Source organism: Plectrocnemia conspersa, unplaced genomic scaffold (genome assembly GCF_051122295.1).
Source record: "Plectrocnemia conspersa isolate PC_06_02 unplaced genomic scaffold, ASM5112229v1 ptg000012l, whole genome shotgun sequence".
Lineage (NCBI taxonomy): Eukaryota > Metazoa > Arthropoda > Insecta > Trichoptera > Polycentropodidae > Plectrocnemia > Plectrocnemia conspersa.
This window is the reverse complement of record NW_028277176.1, coordinates 8413536-8435924: the sequence shown is the minus strand read 5'-3', so window position 1 is coordinate 8435924 and position 22389 is coordinate 8413536. Positions and strand designations below refer to the sequence as shown.

The 22389-nt window shown below is 29.5% G+C and overlaps 2 protein-coding genes across 4 annotated transcripts; both read left to right on the top strand.

Annotated features, from left to right (window-relative positions):
• Positions 1 to 899: 899 nt before the first annotated feature.
• LOC148228120 (uncharacterized) lies at positions 900 to 2999 on the top strand. The gene is made up of 2 exons (XM_088200633.1): positions 900 to 977; positions 1971 to 2999. Exons 1-2 carry the CDS (start codon positions 966 to 968, stop codon positions 2892 to 2894), a joined length of 936 nt encoding a protein of 311 aa, XP_088056759.1. The 5' UTR covers positions 900 to 965; the 3' UTR covers positions 2895 to 2999.
• Positions 3000 to 5703: 2704 nt separating this feature from the next.
• Positions 5704 to 21973, top strand: LOC148228119 (uncharacterized). Of its 3 annotated transcripts, XM_088200634.1 has the most exons (5): positions 5704 to 5823; positions 5898 to 6019; positions 9930 to 10071; positions 17796 to 18282; positions 21698 to 21973. In XM_088200634.1, exons 2-5 carry the CDS (start codon positions 5898 to 5900, stop codon positions 21799 to 21801), a joined length of 855 nt encoding a protein of 284 aa, XP_088056760.1. In that variant the 5' UTR covers positions 5704 to 5823; the 3' UTR covers positions 21802 to 21973. The 3 variants fall into 3 exon arrangements, with proteins under 3 accessions (XP_088056760.1, XP_088056762.1, XP_088056761.1); XM_088200636.1 differs by lacking the exons at positions 5704 to 5823; positions 5898 to 6019; positions 9930 to 10071 and adding exons at positions 17248 to 17526; positions 17618 to 17734; XM_088200635.1 differs by lacking the exons at positions 5704 to 5823; positions 5898 to 6019; positions 9930 to 10071 and adding exons at positions 17248 to 17561; positions 17660 to 17734.
• The last annotated feature ends 416 nt before the right edge of the window (positions 21974 to 22389 follow it).

The window sequence follows — 22389 nt, the reverse complement described above, 5'->3', positions numbered from 1 at the left end:
ACTTACTTTGAGGTTAAAATACAGATCATATAATATATATACTGGGTATTATTTAAATATACTAAATGATAAAAATGATTCTCACCATTTAATATAAATTCTAATACTCTTATATTTATTCTGGCCGCTTATATTCTGATCTTTTAATATAAAATCTGGCCAAAACCGTATTAAAATACTGACCCGAAAAATATGAGCCTTGAAAAAATAGACTTAAGCTTGTTCTCCGGTTGATTGCAAAATTTTACATTTATTTCGTCGGCTAAATTTTTTTTATCGGGTTAATATTCTGGAAGTTTATTAGTTTGTTTGTTTTCTAAATTAAAAAAACAATCGTTTTAATATATCTTGCGCAACTTCAAATTTTTTTTGGCAATATAGTCAAGCATTTAAAAAAAGTATTAGGCCAATGAGCTGCTTATTTATTTTTTCTTAAATTTTTATTTCAATGCTGTATACATTTATAGTGATAAAACTATGATTATTTCAGATGATGAAACTTTAACAGTAGATTTTATTTCTGATTTTTTATTAAAAAAATCAGAAAGTCTCGAGTCATTGCTAGTACACAAGACGACACAAAAATCATAAATTTTTGGAATTAATTCCAGGGTTGTCTAGACAAAGAATTGCTAGCCGTTAGAAAATGTTATAGCCAAAAATACAATTTTTCAGTGGTAAGGTTTATCAAAAAAGTTTGATTTTTTAAATCAATTAAATGTAAATATGCCATTGAATTGATTCTAGATAAATGAAAAATATTATGGTAAGCGATGCTGTTTCATATACTTTAGCCATACTTTTGTAGCTATGATTGAAGCGTTTGCTATAAGTTCACTTGTCTTCGAAACAAGTTGGTCACATGAGTATATAAGTGTGTGTTGAGGATCATAGCATTCACAGTTTGCTGTGACAGTCCTGTCAGGATATCAGGAGGTCTACGTAAGGCTGAATACTGCTGAAAAATGAAGGCTTTTGTAAGTATACAAAAACATTTTTAATTATTACCAATTTATCTAAATTTAATTAAATCTAATTACGTCTTGACATCAAACGGAAATAATATGATCATCTAAAGGTTTAAATGAATTTATTTACTGATATCTACCCTCGGAAGCATCCGTTGAGTTGTAAAACTTTTGATGGTTGAAACGGCGCTGTTTAGAACGATGTTTTATATGTTTTTACGAGCTCTTCATTACGAGCGAATTTATGTCGGCAATAAAAAATGTTTCCAAATGAAAATCCACCCTTTCGCGTAATTTTCATTTGTTTATTTATTTTGTTTTTAGCGACGCTACAAATACGAATATATAAATAAACATCTCTTCGTTCAATGCTAATCCTTGATTACACTGTAATGATATGTAGATTATTCTAATGAGTCGTGCCTAATATGGTCCACGCCGCATTCTACAGGTATTTTAATAGCTGATTTGCAATTGTAATCTCAAATTATATTTAACTCGAGCTTTTGTTTGATAAATTATCTGATAGAGACAAAAGCGGAGATGAAGACCTTGTCTAGAAATTAATGCAAGTGCAAAAAAAATATAATAACACACTATTGCGTACTTGAGAATCTCCAAATTCATCCGCATAAATATATATATTTATAACATGCAAAAATATGCAAATGCAGCGAAACTTTCAAAGTTAGGGATATCCATGGGAGCAATGCAAACTTTAACTATTTAAAAAGTTTAATTTATGGATATGAATTTCGAATTGTTTTCCTAGCAATATATACTCCAACAGCTTATTTATTATGTCAGATAGTATCTGGAACACGCCTTGATGAACTTTATTTTTTTCGCTCAGACCTTGGCGACCTTGCAAAAGTTGTTGGACTTCTTCGTTGAATACTTGCTCTCGTTTACTTGACAAGCGGCCATCAATTTAACTTTTTTCCGCCTTTGAAGTACCGGTTTTTTCGATGTTCTATTTATAGTACGCATTTTTTGTTACAGGTGGCTCTTTGCTGTGTTTTTTCGGTAGCGCACGCTAGCATTATTCCTTTATTCTACACATTGCCATCTGTGTCGCATTATCATTCCCAAGATACTCTGGGACAATATTCTTATGGATATTCGGGCGGTCCATCTGCCAAACACGAACTCAAGACCATCGATGGTGTAACTTTCGGCGGATACTCTTACATCGACGCTAACAATGTCCTTCAGTCCGCTAGCTACGTAGCTGACCCCATCAACGGATTTCGAGTTGCAGCTACCAATATCCCAGAACCTGTAAAAGCTCCAGAAGTACTAGAAGCTCCAAAAGCCCCCGAACCAGTGGCTCTTGAAATTCCAGTCGGTCCTCAAGAAACACCGGAAGTAGCTGCTGCTAGAGCGGAACATTTAGCAGCTCACGCCGCCGCTGCTTCTGGAGAACATAGCCGCAAACGTCGTTCATTATTTTACTCTGCTCCAATTCCATTGACTTACAGTGCTTATACTGCTCCATTCCACTATGCTCCAGTTCCATACACCCAACTCCACTACGCTCCAGTGATCAGCACACAACACGTTACCCAAGATACTCTCGGACAATACAACTATGGCTATCACGATGGACTTTCATCCAAAGCTGAGACTCGCGCTTTTGATGGAACAACAGTCGGAGGCTATTCGTACTTGGACCCTAATGGTGTAGTACAGAACGTACAATACACTGCCGATGCTCTCGGATTCAGAGTTGCTGCCAGCAATCTCCCAGTCGCTCCAAAACCCATCGAATCGGCTCCATTAGAAGCTCCTCTTCCAGTTACTGAAACACCAGAAGTAGCCGCCGCGACCGCTGAGCATTTGGCAGCTGTTGAAAAAGCTAAAGCTGAAGTTAAGGAAGAAGACAAAGAGGAAAAGGTAGAAGAAACTAAAACTGATGAAGAATAACTGCTTAAAAAGAAATAAAACTAATTCAGAATACCGCTAATATGAAACATAATTTCGTTAGATAAATGTTACCACAAAAACCGAAAATACAATTTTAAAACATCATAGCAATTTTTATTTCAACTTAAATGTAAATGAGAAGTATATTTAAGCTATGCATAGGTATATTAAAATTAATTTGATGCCACTGTCTAATATTATTTATAAGTCTCAGTATATTTTTTGCTTTGAAGTTTTTTTTATAAAGCCATCCTGGAGTCACTATCCTTTGCAAAGCTTTAGATAGACAACGATAGAAACCTGTTTCGGAAAGGATCAACCGCATGAGAGGCAGTGAATACAAACAAAATTACGAATATAAATTTAGATTAAAAACGTGAATGAATAAAATCTGTATTAGAAATATTGCTTATGTAATAAGCTTATTAATTTTTCACGTGATATTGAATTGTCAAACCAAGTGTAAAAATAAATGAAAAGAGTATCGTGTATTGTATTACTATATATAAATAATTATTGTATTTAACTTGAATAGTAACCGGATTAGTAGCAACCCTTTCTGTTGAAATATGTAGGCGTATGTTTCTTTGTATTTATGTATATTTATATAGATTATATGGATACTCTGAAATAATTCCAAGGATTCATAAACTGTGGATATATATATATCCACATGAAAAGGTATGCAAAATATTGTATAATAATATAATTTTTAATTCTTTAAAATAATTATTACATTTTTAAAGGTTATTCAAACATCAATAGGCGTATTTAAACAACGCACACCAGAATAAAAATAAAAGGTTTTTGAGAACGACTTAATATACACATAATAAAAATATGGTTTATTTAAATAAAATCATGTATTTAGGTATAATAATAAATATTTTTATCTAAAAAAAAAATTTAAATTATAGTAGCTGGCTATAAAAATCTATTTTTTTAATAAAATGCTTAGCAAAATATTAAAATTAGAGACATCTGTATATTAAAGCATATATTTAGATAAGTTGTTATTTTTTATAATTATTATCACTTACTCTACTAATTTACTTTTTTTTTACAATTTATTTATGCTGATAAAGTGAAAAAATTTATCATAGAATTAAGGAAAAATCGTCACGAGAAATCTTTTAGGGTACTGTGGTATTTTGGTTGATTCATTATAGTTTTAATGATGTCTTATCTAATTTATTTCTAATTAGTATATTTAAAAAAATTATTTATTATTGTGTATTAAAATAAGTGGTACCAATTCTTGGAACACATATTTTATTTTATGTCCGAAATAGATATTATGACATACCTAGATACGTGATATAAAACTGCACTGTAAAATATTCAAGTCGTCTTAAAATGGAATTAACTGTACCAGATCTAACGGTCAAAGTGGAAGCGGCTGCTTTTCAACGGTGTCAATTTGGCTTAAGCTCCGCTATATTTAAGTTCAGGTATAAGTGTGTATTTCAAAGTGAAAATTCATTGAGAGGAGATCAATCTGGATAATCTTAGTCGGAACTGGAATATTTTTTTTATCTGAATAAAATATTATTGGACTTCTTCAGCTGTTAAACAGGTACATGCGTCTGGTGTTGCATGAATCCGGCAACAATGGAATTTGTAGACACCTGCTATCAGCTTGGAGTAGCGGTTTATGCACAATTGGTTTATTATCTTGAACGCTATTTGTGCTGTTTACAAAATATGAAATGGATATATATTTTTGGTTCATTGTTCTTTTGGATTATGTTGAGAATTCTTCAATTAAGGTTTATTGAAACTCTTATTTTATTAAAATCAGTAATTATATTTTAATATTATTTAAAAGATCGACAAGACAAATAGAGTTTTACAATTGACATGCAGAAATCTAGCAAATACTTCATTAAGCTCGTCTAGAATACAACACTAATTGTCTTGCATCGAATAAGCATTGCTTAAATTATATTTTTTTATTATCAGATTGTCGCTAATCAGATTTCAGCAAAAAAATGATTTGGATGTAGAGCTAAAATCTAAGGCGACTAGCTTACTATTTGATTCATCAATTATTCGTCTAAGAAAAATTGAAGAACCATTATGAAAATATGTGACAGTACATATGTTCCATAATATACGCGAAACACCCGCCATGTGATAAATGGACGGCTAACACACGAATCACTTGACGAACAGCAATCACCAACCGAATCATCGACGACTACAAGGAATACTCTCAAACTGACGACAACCCGACTGACTCAATACCCACTCATCTGATACACATTTTTGATTAAATATATTTTATATATAATGAAACATAACCGCGTCTAGAAATTAGCTTACATTAAGTCTCGTTGATTTTATTTTGTCTGTAAATCTATTTCATGAGACACACAACTCGTTTCAATAATGGCTTCGTTAATATGATTTATGTACCTTTTCTCAAACTTTTCTTGACTTGTTTTATTTTATTTTGCATATGCCTACAATTATCTTTTCTTGCATATTTATTGGTACTGATGTGCGTCTGAAAGTAAACTAAAAGATACTATATATAATAAATATCCATATATATATTTTTATATTTTTGAATTTAATTACTTTATATGATTTAAGGTAGTATACTAGATCAAGGTTCTTTACTGATGCGCAAAAAAATATGATATTAAAAATTTATTATATCTAAAATGTTGACAAACGCGATGAAAGTTTCTAAGTAGTGTATCGACCCACGTGTTAAACACTGGATTCTTCTCACGTGGGATTACGACCAGATATTCACCCGAGAGCGACTCCTGAGGTGTCCCAATGTGGGAGGGTGTTTTTAGTTCCGAGCATCCTGTATAGATGCATCTCGCTACGAAGCTATAAAAGCCTGCAGCAAAACACATGAAACTCATTTATCCAGAAACAATTCTCGTGTTCGATTCTATTCAGCGACCAAAAGGTAATCACGTATAACTATACAGATAGCTATTATGTATGATTATAAAAATCTTGCTATTATTTTTTCTATTATAGATGAAGACATTTCCGATAGTAGCACTGGTCTTTACCATCGTAATAGCTGAACCGATAGATCACAGGGAGGAAACGATAGCTGATGTGCAATTTCACAGTCAAGGCAGAAACGGGCAATACAGGTAATTTAATTTAAGGGTTAAAGTAAGGGTCGAAGCGCTATAAAATTAAAACGAAGGAAGCACTTGAATTAGTAAATTTTATATTTATTTATAAATATTTTACTTTTTATTAAATGCAAGTTCTAGTTATTAGTCATACTATTTTTTTATAAATAGTATGATATGTATTTTATTTTTATTATAAGATTTAAGAAAATAAAAAAAGTCGATGCTGTTGCTAAAAATGCTATTTTCAATTAAACTGATGTACAATATATAACCGTGCATATATCAATAAAAATATGTTTTTTACCTGTTGCTCTAAATATATCGGTTTATTTTGAGGTTCATCTGAGCTTTAGCATAAATTTAATTTTAGACTTTTCATCTTCATCAAATAAAACTGGAGAAGCTTATTTTGATATGTAAATAGAAACATATCCGCCATACAGAATAAATAAACATGTTGGATTTAGCCAACTTTTTTCGCCTGAATACTTTTTATATTTAATGACTGAGTGATTTTAGTTACTACAACAAACACGCATCGTATTTTTTTATTGTGCTTGTCTCGTTGGATCAAATTGGGATTACGTCTGTATAAAAAATCTGTCTAGGCTTGCTTCATGGATAAAGTTTAAATAACCATCTCTAAAAATATATTAAATGCCACTTAGACTGTATGATTTTTACCATTCGATTATGATTATAATTTGTAATAGAGATTCGTTATCAAACATATGTGTATGTGTATAAAGTGGGTAGGCGTTTATGCTACATTAATTTTCTATTAAGAAAAGCTTTTAATGGTGCGTTTGTACCTTTACACGTGTACCTTTGTACAGTATGTACATAGTATGATATTATAGAGGCCAAGTTCCCTTTCGCACATGAACGTCGTATAATAGAGCTTTTAAGTTTTCCCGTTTTTTGTCAGAGTTGGGTAAGGTAAAGCTTTTCAGGTGTTAATTGAATCGCTAATGAGTGTAGTACAGAGGTTGGGAACTTTTTAGTTTTTGTCTTAAAATATGTATGTACAACGATGATATCCATTTGACTAGTAGCAAAACTCAATGTTCAGTAAAAAATATCAGAATCAAAGTATATTTTTTTAACTAATATAATAAATATATTTTTATACAAAGGTGTATAAAAATATTCAATACTACGCACTAAAGTATTTTTTCATGAAATTTTGGAAACATCTTACTCGAAAATTGTCATTTTATTTAAATAAAATGTTGATGTTCTAAACTGTAAAAATGAAATATAAAATTAACAAATTTACGCACAAACTAAGTAGTAAAATAGTATCAGACAAAAGTCGAGAAAAATACTATAAAAATTCACTGAAAACAGATTTTTATTTTTTTTATAAAATAGCAATACGTTAAGGTTTTATGATGTTCTTAATAGACTTTTGTACTTCGTTTTAAAGTTAGTGAGAATGTATAATCAATATTCGCCGAGATAGGATTTTAAAACGGTAGTTGTATTTTTATCGCTTATTAAAAGAATTTGCAGCTTTACAGCCAAAATAATTACAGTTTTAAATTCAATAAAAACTGCATTGCTTAAGTAACGTTAAAAAAATCAGAATGTTAACGTTAAAAAATCAGAAAACAAGAAATTATTTATTAAGCAAGATTATTATATTATTGCATTTTAAGTACACGTGAACGGTTCTTCTTAATCAGCATCCTTATTTGTATATGCAGGCTCACTCTACATTACTCAAAATTTGCGTCATTTGCGCTTTGCAATTATTTTTTTATTCTCAAGTTGCCCTCTTCCCATATATAAAAAAACAGAATTATTTTTTTATAAAAATGTTTTCAAATAAGAAATAAATAATAAAAATAAAAAACAAGGTTGTCTTTGTTGGTTACAAAACTGGTTACAAAACGACAGTTTTAGACGTGTATATTTTTAAAAGCTAATCCAAATATGTTGGGAGGATTTTAAAAAATCTCGAAAACATTAAAATATTTTTTAGGAAGAATACTTACAAGACCATTACCAAAATTAAAATAAAAGTCATTTAGGATACTTTTTAATTTCTCTAACCTGATTTTAACTAAATTTCATAATTGATTTGTATCAAAGCTCACAAAAACGTTTATCATTGATAATCACAAGATTATGAAGCATATATTTTCAATGGTTTTTGCCTTTTATATTATTCAAATAATGGAGTGTGCGAATACCGGACCCTTAACTTTTTGGGCTTTAAATATTATTTTTGCTTCGTTCTGATTTTTTTAATATATTTTAAAATTTAATTATTGAAATTAGACATTGATATTTAAGATTTTTAATGGTTCAATATATAAAAAACTACTTACCATTATCAATTTATTTGAAAATAGGTTTATAACTTAGCTAAATATTTCCAGACGAAAACATTTTATATTATTTAAAGTTAGATTTGAATTAAATATTAAATAATGTTTATACTTTAAGATAAGGTTTAAATCTTGGCTAGATAATAATTATGTCAGTATTCAAATATATCAAAATACAATAGACCCTCTAATAACACGGTAAATTGTGAACGTGCTATTTGGGTGCGTGTAGTTGGGGGACTAGAAAATACTCATACATTTTTTTGCAATACGTACGTACGTGTGTGATGAGATATCCTCTCTTTGGCAAGCCCAAATAGCATTTCCCCAATTAATTGTGTTATTGGGGGTCTACTATATCAACATTATTATATTAAAAATAACGGTATCTTAGAATAAAATATTTAAGGTATTTTTTATTGTATAGATTGTGTTGCATTTTGTGATGCTTTATTTTAACGACCAGAAAGTTTACCGATTGCTAAATTTAGCAAATGTAAAATTCTCCGACCGCGTAATTCATCGAACGGAAAGTTCACCGATTCTATAATTAATCGCTGATGATTAAATTTTTTAGTATCTTTAGAAAGTTCACGGTTACTTGAAAAAGTGATTTATTAATACAATTGAATATCTTCTTGGTTCTCAATGTGTCGGATTAAATAATTCATTGAAAATAAATAAATAATAATATTACCTATTACTATTATTTTTTATTGGTTTCATGAAAAATAGTTTTAGATGTAGATATCAAGTTCGTTAAGCACATGAAAAAACATTTTTTTATTCTATGAATGAAACCCGCTAAATTTTTATTTTTGCGAATTATCTTATGAATGTGTCCTAGGAACACCTTTTTATTTTTTAGACTTAGTTTATCAGTGACAAAGGATGGTATTCTTCCTTTATATCGAACGTCAATTATTTCTGTTTTGAATTTACAACTGATTTGCGTGCTAATAACCAAGTTAGCAATGCATTTCAGTAGTAGTATCTCCTTAGGCACATCCTGCATTTTAATTGGATTGAAAAATGGCATAGACATTATAAACATACAACAATTCTGCGTCTTGTAAACTCTGTCACGTCAGTGTTGTTAATTTAGTAAAAAGCTTTGAATTTTCATGTATTCTTACTATGAATGGTTTTATATAATTTTGTGTAAATTTATATATTTAATTATCACGTTCTTTATATTTTTTACTTGTAGAGTATTTAAAAAATAACTTAAAAAAATATCAGTAATGAAAATATGCTCCTGTATTGAAAACTCTATTTTATCTCGTATTTGCGATGTATAATAAATATAAATTGCATTATAAAATGTTTTTTTTTGCTTCATATGAACGTATATTGTATATATGCGTATGTTGAATGGCGTGATAAAGTTCTATTATTTATCGAACAATGATATCCGCAGCGAAATACTCTGCTGCAAATGTGCTTGAAAGTTTCCCTGGACGAAACAATAGCGCCCGTCCGGAATAAAAAGGGGTTTAACCTGAGTCTTTCCCTTTTATATATTATTATCGCTACACATAAGTAAAGAGTATTAGGCGCTTATAAAAGGTGTTATTTATGTTTAGCTACGGCTACAGCAATGCTCAGTCTTCTAAGGAGGAAACTCGGTCACCCGATGGAAAAACTCGAGGATCATACTCGTATGTGGACGCAAATGGCCAGCTACAGAGTGTTTCGTACGTGGCTGATGCCGAAAACGGATTCAAGGTAAGATAATATCATAAGCACGTATTACCAAAACGATTTCAGTGGTGTAAGTTATTTCTTGTCATTTGAAAGGTCGTGGGTGAAAATCCTCAATTTATATTTAATAATAATTTCATTTTCCATCAAATTTGCAAATTTAATTTTCACATTTGAATTTACAAATTTACCAAATAGCATATTTATTTTAAACAAAGGTCAAAATTTTGTATTTTTTGTATATAATAGTTTTGGCTAAATATGATTTCGTAATCACATTTGAGAGAAAATGGACAGAGCTATCGACAATCAAGCTATTCTCGAGGAATTCCAGTTTTTGGTTTCAGAACCTCTTCGAGAATCACAGGACGTTAGAGCCAGGACTAGCCGACTCGCATATGGCTGTCGCTATCTGGCTTCTCAGTATACTAGCATTGCACATTGATCTGTTAAATGTGTGCTACGAGGAGCTGGTTCTTATTACTCATAAGTACTAAAATGTCAAATCAAAAACAATCACAGCAGGGGCGGATTTTTACAATGCCGTAAACCCTCCCCCGTTCACATAAATGTGAAGTTTTAACTTTTTTATTATTATAATAAAATATACTCTTATAGTGAAACTACCCTCATTATTCTGCAACGGTTTCCACCGTGCGCCGTTTCTAGGTGTTCACCACTAACACCACAGGGTAACCACACACACCACAAGTACCATCTCGCGCAAGTCCGCTTACAAAGTATGCTCCTGTTTCAAATGTGATTTATAAGAGAACTTCTAGGTTTCTTCGCTTACCATATTTCTGTTTCCATTTTTGCTTTTATCAACGAGCGCCGGTCGCGCTTAAAAGCGATTAAAAGTTTATATATACGAGTATTTTATGTGCTTTGAAATTGTCCATTTAAAGTAAGTCTCGAACGAAATAAGCTTTGCTAAAATTAATTTATTTATATGTTTATATAAACAACGATAAATCTTGATACTTTCACATGAGTTGTTCGAAAAATCACTAGAAATAAACCTTCATTTTTATTAATTAAATAATATTTTAGTAACTCCCAATATATATTTTTTCATATTAAAACACCATAAGTAATTTATGATACTTAAAAAAAAATTAGCTTTTATATGCATTTTACATGATGTATTAAATCTGTAATTATATTTATCTGTGAAAACAGATATTTATTATTTTTGAGAAGTATTTTTTTTTATAAAACGTTTTATTAAATTACTAACTAATATTAATTGTAAGATCCATATTGGGCTTTTTTATCGGATGAATTTTAGCGGTTTTTTGAATGGTAAAAAAAACTTAAAATATATGTGTTAGGTCAGCGTTACCCAACCTTTTTTGGCTCGCGTACTACTTGGTAGTACATCACTAAAAATGATTGTGCTTCGAGAAATTTGTTATTCTATTTGCATTATAAATTTTATAGAGTGACTATATTTCCCAGAACTTAATTTATTTAAGTTTAAAAAAATACCAAAAGTTTTATTTTTTTGATAACAATGAAACATTTAAACTTTACATATTACAATGTTTTTTTTTAAATAAAAGGTGCTGAAGCTCATTTCTTGTCGAAATTCAAAACCAGGACATTTAAAAAAGTATTTTTTTTAACAACTGATTTTTATTAAAAAAAATTACATAGAATTAAATTAAATGATTTGTATAAAAGAAATGAAATGCGCCGCAGGCAATTTTTTTCCAAAAATTACCGATATTAATAGAAAATATATGTATATAGAGTACGCTCGGGATAAGGATGCAGGTTTGTTATTGTGTGCGTGTACATGTATATGAGAGGGAGAAGCGATGTAGCGTGTACTTCGTTGTCTCACTTTCTCTTATAAGGACAGTCGCTGATTCGTCAACGCTGGTATTCGTCATTAATGTGCAGTGTGGCACAGAAGTTCGATCTTCTCTAGTGATTTATTTTAAATAATTTTGTGTTAATATTGGTTTAACCCAGATATGCCCACTGTCCCATGGGTAGGTCACTAAACTCGTGCCACTGTTTTTTATTTATAAATGAAATTTGAAGAGAACAAAATTTCTTTAATTGATATCAAGGCTTCAAATATACACTGTAAGTTATTCGTTCTCTTACCCGTGGATTAAAATATTTTAATTATTTTTCCATTAATCCGTACGTTGTTGGTTTTTTTACACTATTCTTTGTAAGGCTTAAAAAAGCTATTATTCTTATCGTTGCGCCAATGATATTTTTTTAATTTATTCAATGGATTCTAATGATTCAATAGAGTCGTTGAATCATTAAACAATCTGCGAATAATTTATTTCCCCATTTTATATCTTTTTGCTTTTGAAGAATAGCTAAAGACTTCATTATTTTTTTGACTAGTGAAAGATTTTGAATTTTACAAATATTTAATTAATGACATCAATGTCTGGTTTCTTCAATTATATAATATATTTTTAATTGTCAGTTGAAATTTCCAACTTAGCTTAGATGTATGTATGTTAAATAAACATATATTTTCTTTTAAAATAAAAAAATTAAGTATTCTGAGCGAAATTGTTTTGAGCCACACAGTTCACGTACACAATAAAAAACCGGAATACTTATCCCGAGCGTACTCTAAAATTAATTTAACATGGTAAATGTAAAAATTCTTTTGATGAAAATGAGACAATTTACACTTTCATTTTTACAAATTTACAGCAGCGCTGCAGGTGAAATTTTGGTTTTAAATATAATAATATTAACGAAATTGTATTTAAAAATATCTTTATTACCAAAATTTTCTATTTATTATCGAAAATAATAGTTATAAAAGTCTTGCTTAAGATTATAATACATTGTTATCAAGTTAGAAGATACATTTTTAAGCAAATTTTACGAAAATATTAGCACAATAATATAAGCAAAATAAATTTAATGAGATACTTGAGCTTGTTTCGAAGAACACAATTTTTTGAAATTTGTTTCAAAAGATGTGAGATATACCCTTAAATCTACATCTGCGTATAATTTGTTTCGATACTTATTCTTAAAAAAAACATGTGAAGAAAAAGCTCTTTCTACTAATTTCGTACAAGTGAACGGTCATAAGAATATGAGAGCTTTTTCAGAAAGTTCTTCATATTCTTTATCGATGTTTAACCAAAAATTAGATTGTTTCGTTCGAATTTTACTTGTATAATTTTGTCACTTTTATTGATAACGATGAAGCTTTTTCTAAATTTTCTGCATAGAAGGTGCTTGAAATCCAATTATTATCTTTGTTTTCGGGTTTTGGAAAATACTCCATGAAAGACGATTTTAATCCTGTTAAATGAACTATTATATGTTCTCATAAATCTTGAGACAAGCTAACCTTATTTTCAACCAAAAAAGTATGTAGAGTTTCGAATACTTCCGGTTGATTGTTTTCGATACACTGTTTCCAAAAATCTAATTTCTTAATCATACTTTCAATTTTATCATTAACATTAAAGATCGTCATCGAGCTTTTCTGAAAAATTACATTTAGGAAAAATACAATAGTTTAAATGATTAATATGAAAATATGACTGATTTTTTTTTACTTTTTATGTCCGCCATTACTGATTATTTTTCGCGTACCACCAACTATCCACTCGCATACCACAGGTTGGGAACCGCTGGTTAAGTAATAAATGCGAATTACATAAAGGGTTTTAATCAATCTGTTTTTTAATCTGTCAATTTCAGGAGTTAGTAATTGAATTTAAAATTTTCCCTGAGCTTTCATTGCAATTTTAGTCGTTATCTACCGCAGATAATATATTTAGTGGGATCGTATGATATAGAAATAGCATCAGTTAGAATCTCTGCATTGGCCTGCTTTGTGTTTGTGTTTATTTTTTAACGATTTAGTTAAAAAATAAACATAAGCCGAGCATAGAGTTGCTAAAAACGTGTCTTGTCCTAAATAGACAGATTAAAATAAATAATTAAAATATCTTTTTATTTTACAAACTAATTTCAATCGTTACTACACTATGTTTAGCTTTCAGAAAGCAAATAAACGACAAAAGAGACTAACTTTAACTATTTAAATACCATTGAACTAAACATAAAGGTTCTGTAGCTTTGTCAACTCAGTGCGAACAATAAAGCACGGATTTGATAAAATTAATCTCAGTGAATGTGACTCGAATACAGCGAATGTATTTGCGAGCTTCAATGCAGCTCCTATTAGTCCAGACCAGACGACTGGTAATGTTTATCAATCAATAGTTACACAATTACTGACCTTCAATATGATTTTGGAAAATTGAAGGCGAAAAAATCGATAGGTTATGATGGCAATCCATTTGGTATTCTTAAAGAAATGAAGCACCTTATGGCACATCCACTTTTATTCACTTTCAACCTAACGTTGAAAACAAATATTTTCCCAGATGGAAGGAAAATTACAGTAGTTATTTGATTTATATTGTGAGCCTTGGCTTTATGTCTTATGCTTAAAAGTGTTTGAGGAATGAATTTTTTTATGAAATGTAGGTAAACAATCATAAAAATAATTTATTGCTATTTTAAGAATAAAAGTATTTTACTTTTATTAAATATGAGTTATATTATTTATTAGCAATTCATATTTCTTTCAAGTATATATTCAAGGTTAAATAACATCATTTTTCATATATTTTATTGTAAACACTTAGCTGAGTTATGTTTTCCTTTATATGTTCTTCGTTGTAATTTCCTCTGAACGTATTCTTCGTAAACATGTATTTGATGTAATCATCTATTGTTTCCAAAATCGTTTATAATAGGAATCAGAATTGTAAGCAACGTTTATTATGCTGTGCTCTTTAATTTCATATGAATCCATTTGTTTTGACAGTATTGATTTTATTATCAATCTTCATTAGTCATCGTAAAATTTTATTTTCGTATGCGAGTATACGCATCTAATTTTTCATTGGCATTCAATTGGCAAAATTTGAGTTTTTTTAATTCGGTAAAGTCATAATTTAATACAAAAATATTTAAACGAAAAATAAATTCGTTTTACAAATTAAATAAAATTACTTAATATTGCAGTTGATAAAGAAACCCGAAGTTGGTTGTCACAAAGGCTCAATGTATCTTAAGATCTTAATAATATATGATATTTATAAGGTTTCTATACCATCTAAATAAATATTATGTATCAAAACCGTATTAGGATTTTACACTATGTGACTTTACTACGAATGTTTTGAAATATTATTATCAAATAATCGCAGACGCTAGTATCGAAAGATGCCTAGAAATATAGCTCCGATATATTTCTTATTCGACATTTGACAAGAGAACTGATGGGTTTGCGCACTCGGATAGGGCTGATTTAGAATTCAAAGGGTGTCTCGATTATTTTTTTCACCCCCGTTCGATTGATGCGAATACCTGACCGGAGCTTACCCTTTTAAAAATGAAACGAACGGGGATGATAAAAAGGCAAATCGCCATTGACTGCCGCTCTCGGCATGAAGGAAATTTTATTATTCTGAGGCGTGGAAAATTGAATTTTGAAGGATTGAAGGAAGAGGAAAAACTTATTTTTATAATGCATTGATTGCTATTTTAAAAATGTAGTAAATATTTTATTTATACAAATGCTATTTTCTGATTGGCATTTTTGCTACAAAGAGATTTCTGCTGACGCTGACATTACATAGCTTTGAACATTGTTCTACCCATCTTTTTCACTCACGACAAATCCATTGTCGTATTGTGCATCAGAAAGTTTAATATCCATTCGGATATTCAACGCGATGTCTGTCAATTTAATTAAATACTTTTACTTAAATTTATCACATTAAAATATATTTTAATATGTGAGCAGTGTAGCTATTTTTATTACGTATGCAAAAGTTTTATTTTTATAATACAAAAAAATAGTGCAACAAATACTTATAATATGTTATATTGGTTAAATCTTATTGCTTCATAGTTATTCCTTATTTTTTAACCCATATGCTTCAAAATTAATGTTGGAGATCATATATATTTCAATATTGCTATTTTGTCGATAGTACAGCAATAAGATAAAAATATTAATAACTTAATTGCAAATTAATTACACCGACGACAAAAACAAACCTCATAATTATCAAGTAACAAACACGATAATTACATATTCGCAATTATAATAGTCCATTTAAACAAATCACGTAATAAAAAAAATATTTTTCAAAACAGATAGGAACGAATTATAATATATAAGGCAGAAAGAATTTTACAGATAATATTTCAAAGCGGCGATGACAAAAGTAATTCGCTAAGAGTAAACGTCATATTCGACAATAAAACTACCACCTTACATATTGTAAAAAAATTATTTCAATTTGATTTAAAAGCCACAAAAAACCATTTATCCTATCTACGGTTGTGATTTTACACACATAAAATATATTAATTGTTTCAGATTCAGATTTTACCAGCCAATAATTTATTATAATTTTAACGTTCTCTGGTTCATACTTCGAATTAAATTAAAAATCAAATAGTAATCAGAGAGCTGCTGAGAATTCTCAATATTTGAGACAAGCAATTCAGCAGTTACAATTCAATCCCAATCCATATAGATGTAAATTAAATTATAAACTATCAATCGTTTAGTGTCTCTCGATTAACCATTCATGCCACTAAGCATGAGCATCTTATTGAGCTATTTAAATAAACATAATTCTAAAAATATTATTATTTGATCGACCCTGACTATCAAAATAAGCAATAATATTGTTTATAGGAAATCTTTGCTTATGTAACCTGTCAGTACATTTGATTATAAACAAATATACCATAAAGTAAAAAATGAAGTGTTTATATTTATTATACATATATTTTTATTTTACTGTATTATATATAAATTATACAAAAAAACCCCAAAAAAATTGTTCCACATTATTTTTATTAATTTATGAATCATAATATTTTTTGTAGTTCTACCAATATTACATTAATTAAAAATGATTAATATATTTAAATTAAAATCATAAAATACGTATTTAACGATTTAAGTATTTTAGGAGCAATGCTTTGAATTTTAAAAATATGAATAAGGTCTCTTCTTAACGTTAACTTTTATTTTACAGGTTTTAAAGGTTAAATAAAAATAATTAATATAATTAACTATTTTATTGTGTTATCAACAATTATGGTTTATTATTGACTTATTTTTATATTTCAACTGCAGCCAAATTAAATATTTAGACTTTATGTTTTGTAGATCTTCCTGGATAGTTGACTTTTGTTTTCTTATAGTTCTTGGCTTTGATTTGTAAGAACCACATTATCGTGAAAAGGAATTTGTTTACTAATTTCTGATATATTCATTCAATAATATGCAATAGAATTATATTCGCTTCTTTAGTTTAATTTAATTTTCGTTTTTTATGTATTTCATAAATGTTTATATAATATTAAAAATAAATTATTTAATAAAAAAAAATATATCAACAAATAAAGACCGAAATCACGCAACTGAATATAAATGTAAATTTGACCTGCAATATTTTTTTAAAACTCAAGTTTTTTTTTTATAGTTCTCAAAACTAAACAAAAAAAAACAATTTTTTTTGTATAGTTCTCAAAACTACGGTTAAAATTACTTGATAAAATATTTCAGTCAGACTATGCACTTGTAAAGAATTACACAGCATTTTAAGGGGTGCTCCATTATTATAACCAAGGCTGTATGTATGTATGTAGCTCGATCTCATACTACTTTTAACGACTTGTTTACGTTATTTCTATGATTTCAGCTGACTTCGAACACGTTTCAAACATCACACCCCAGGGCTGAAAGTTTGCGCAAGTCAAACGGGACCAAAGTTGCCACAGTCGAACATTCTCAAGCGAGTGGAAATGGAATCGAAAAAAGTTCTTCTAAATCAACGTCGTCGGTCGTCGACGAGACACGTTCAACTTCCACCATGTTTGCGCACAAGATTGACGAAAGTCGCAACAATCCTTTGATCTCGCATCCCAGCCTGATACCCATTCCAATGGTGTACCGGTACCGACATCCGATAGTGAACTTTATACCGATAATATATCCGGTCGCTCGGTTGGACACTTACGGCGAAGGCTTTGTGAATAGAGTCGATTTGGAAGTCAACGATCAATACCATTTGCAAAACGATCGGGGACAATACATGTATGGGTACACGAATGGACAGAGTGCAAAGAGGGAGGAAAGAGGAACGGATGGCGTCACAAGAGGTGCTTACTCGTATATCGATTCAAATGGTGAGATCTAGAATAATATTTATTTTTAATTAAATTGTGAATCTGTTAATTCGATTACTTTTACTAAAACTTGAAGTAAATACAGGTGCATAGTAAACGAATATAATTACCCTTTAAGATTTCTCTTTGTATGTAGATTGAGAGCTGCTATTAGATAGTGAGTCTAAGCACATTAGTGATCTATATGATGTGGCGTGTTGCTATGATCTTTTAGTGAGGTTGTTTATTTCAACTTGTAAACCTTTAATTTTTTATGGTTTATTTGGTCTATTTCGTGGATACGCATAAACTGTACAGATTTTTTTTATTATCAGAGCGCCACTCTATTTTGGTGCATGTTGCAACAGCAGCTGTTATTTTTTAGGCTTACTGTTGCGCTGTTGCTGCCAATTTACAGGACCATAAAATGGAATTTACATTTTTTACATTTTTAGGGAAATATTCTTATAGACCCTTGTAGATAACAATTTAATTTAAGTATATGGTGCAGTACCTGCTTTGCGACCTGATCAGTGTGTATCATTAATTTTAATTTACAACAAATATGTGTTGTAAACTGAGACTTTAATTAAAAGAGCTGTTTTTTATAAATCCATTTGCAAAAGCTCTGCTTCGAAGTTGTATTTATTGTATTCGAAGTCAAAAAATTATAGCGTAGTTGAAGCGAAATTTGATGAAAAATTTTATTGCAGACTTTTTTTCTGGCGCATAAACGATCATGAAAATAGAAGATCATCACCGTCATTATTTCTACACGATTATTTGACCAACTCAGAATATTTAGGACGAAACAGTTCTTCAGATTGCATTCAACAAAACTTTTAAGGCATTGTTCGTAATGTTTTGTAACATTTTGGGTTATGAGGCTGAAAGAGACTAGACGGTCTAAAAGCTGGTAACAGTTTATTTGCCAGTTTAAAGACTTGAAATGACATGTTTGGTAAGTCGGAGAGTCTTTGATGGAGTGTCGAGTCGTATTATTGTCAGCTATGATTTTATAATGTGTTCTCGTGATGATGCTGGTCGATCTGCTAATGTGTTTCTTGTATATTTAGTTTTTTGCAATGCTGGTTCGAGACCGCTCTGTCAAATCATAGATGAAGATGTTTGCGGGGCAATTGCATTGATTTTCGGACACACCCATAAAATCTGTTTATGGCTTAAAAGAGAAATCGTCCAGATGATTACTCAGGCGGTCGGTAATTAAAGAGTAGAATAACAATAGTATTATACGCCGGGCATCTTTTCCAAACAAAGAGTAGTGTTTCAGCAGTAGTTATAGGTGATTAACTTCTCAAGACAGATTAGGTGTTCCATGCCATATTTTAAATTTTAATGCAATTGTTTTGTCACGAGAGTAGTGTAAATATACTGTGTGTGGTCCGATTTTAGACACTTTTAATCTATCTTCTCGTTAGTAAAAAAGGTTGTTAAAATACTATCTAAATTATAAAATTTGTGCAGATTGAAATTCCTAGAAATCAAATCTTATATAGAATACTATATTGTAATTCTTATTTATTATATTTTAAGGTTTGAGAACCCTAGGAGGTGATGATTTTGTGACCTAGTTAGAGTTTTTATTAGATTATATTGCACTTGCGCCAGTCGATAAATGGCGAGATAATTTCTCCGAGCGATGATGGAGAAGCTGGCGCAGGGATGATGTCCGTAGGAGATCCTCCAAGATCTTGTAAGTGCCTGCAGTAAAAGTGTTTGAAAACAATTTCTCTTGCTGTGATAATTGTGTATATTCTCGTCTGTCAGTGGGGGCGCGTATGCCAGGCGAAGTGAATCTAGTAATAATAATGCGAAATACGCCTTTGGAAAGCGACATTCGCATTGCAATGGGAATCTTGTAAATCCGGTGATTTATTATATTCGTGACCTTTTCTGAACAAAAAAATATTCTCGCAATCACGGAGAATATTTACTCTAAGAACAAAACTCGTGTTATTTATGCGATTTTTTTCTGGTCGTAACGAGGGCTGTGTGGTCCCAATCTTTTTCGCTATTGTCTTGTTTCCTTGTTGATGGATGATCATTTTAGTCACAGTAAATTAACGCAAGTTATGAGACAAAAACCGTTTCAAACGTGAGCATCTGTGTGGTCGCCACAATATATTTTTTTAAACGACAAATCTGTTTTTTTAAATTTAAAAATAGAGGATGTAATTTAATCAATTAGTATTTATTTTTTATGATACATCCTCAGAAAATCTATTTTTTTAAAATCACTGATGACACATAGGAATATTTTTATATAGAGCTAACCAATAATTAAAAATAGTGCGATAATATATTATATTGTACATCGCACTATACTAAATATAGTGCGTTGTATTTTTATAATAATATATTAGCATTTAAAGATTTTTGTATGATCGATGTTTAGTGTATTAAAAAATCTTTTATGTAATCTATAATTAACTGATGCTTGAATGATTTTTAACATCACCAGATTTTAGTTTAATATGTGTTACTTTAATATAATGTTTTTAAAATAAGCTTTTATTAAATAAATTTATATTATCTATCACATAGCAACGGAATAATATAATATATGGTTATTAAAAATAAACTATGCATATGGAATCAATAAATTTACTGTTTATTATATGTTCATAATTAGCGTAAGATTTGCCAGAGAAAATTCAAAGTAAATATGTAGTTGCAATAGCCAAGAATATGGCTATTAATGCTGAGTCCAGCTAAAATATCTGGCATTTCTACCTATAATGAGGTCACATTTAAGTCAAGACACGTAGTGATGTCATATCTATATTATATGTTTCGAATTATTTTATATAATATAAAATCTGATTATTTTTATTTAAAGAATATTTTATTTTAATCTGTTAAAATTAAAATAATTAAATAGAAATTAACAATTAATTTTAAATGGTAGCTTCATATATATATATATATATATATATATATATATATATGAAGCTTTAAAGCTACACTCTATTGTTACATACAGCGCGCTTTTGAATGTGATTCTCTTTCATTATCAAACGATGTTGGTTAAATTGTAGCAAATAACTATGTTGTACCTAGTTGTCATCGCAAGTGGATAAAGTAAACAACCACTAGACTCACTTATGACGATAAAGATTTCTTGTTTTCAACTGTTCTTTGAACAACGATATAACATTGTTCGGTTTAATGATATTTGTACAAATTATTATTTTGTCTACGTTTTTAAACGTCGCATCCTTATGTGTTTATCAAAATGCGGTCAACACAGTTTAAATAACAATAAAACAATCTTGAAGCAAATAGTTGACGAAATTACCAGAGATAAAAAATATTAATTAGCACTTTATTTCCAGAGACAAAACATGACCTTCGTTCGCAAATATTATTCTAAAATTATTTTACCTTTGTATCTTTAACATTTTTATAATTACAGGTCAATTGCAATCAGTTAGCTATTCGGCGGATGCTAAAAATGGATTCAAAGTTATGGCTACAAATCTGCCATTGGCTCATGTTGTTAGGCCAGTGATAAAGTAATAAAGTTATTTATAAAATGATTTTTTTAAATATATGGTGATGGTGTAAGTGCTGCGATACAATATATTTGGTATGATTTATGGCAATATCTTGGTTATAGTAATATCAACTCTATATTATTATATTATTGAGTAATATTAATATAATCGATTTAGAATAAAATATATTTTAATTTAATAAACGTGTTTTTAATTATATTTCATTTATCATTTATTAAGTCACTAAGGTCAGACGTCTGAGACAAAAATGTTTGCACGATATTAACCGATATGAAAAATAAGAAAATGGCAAATTCTCTAAGAAATCAACTAACATTAGCTTAAATTGATCGATCTCTCATACTAGAACGGCTTACAATAATTGAAAAGTAAAGGCAGAGTTCATTAAAAGTTGAGAGCAATTTTCTCGAAAGAGAAATATGAGCAATAAATTAAACAAATATACAATACAGATACAAATATATTTGATTTACATGATTCCATAAATATTAAAAATATAAGGTAAATTTTTGAAATACATATTGTAATTATATAAAAATAAATTGATTAAAAGAGGAAAATATTTAATAATATTACACTGATAAATATT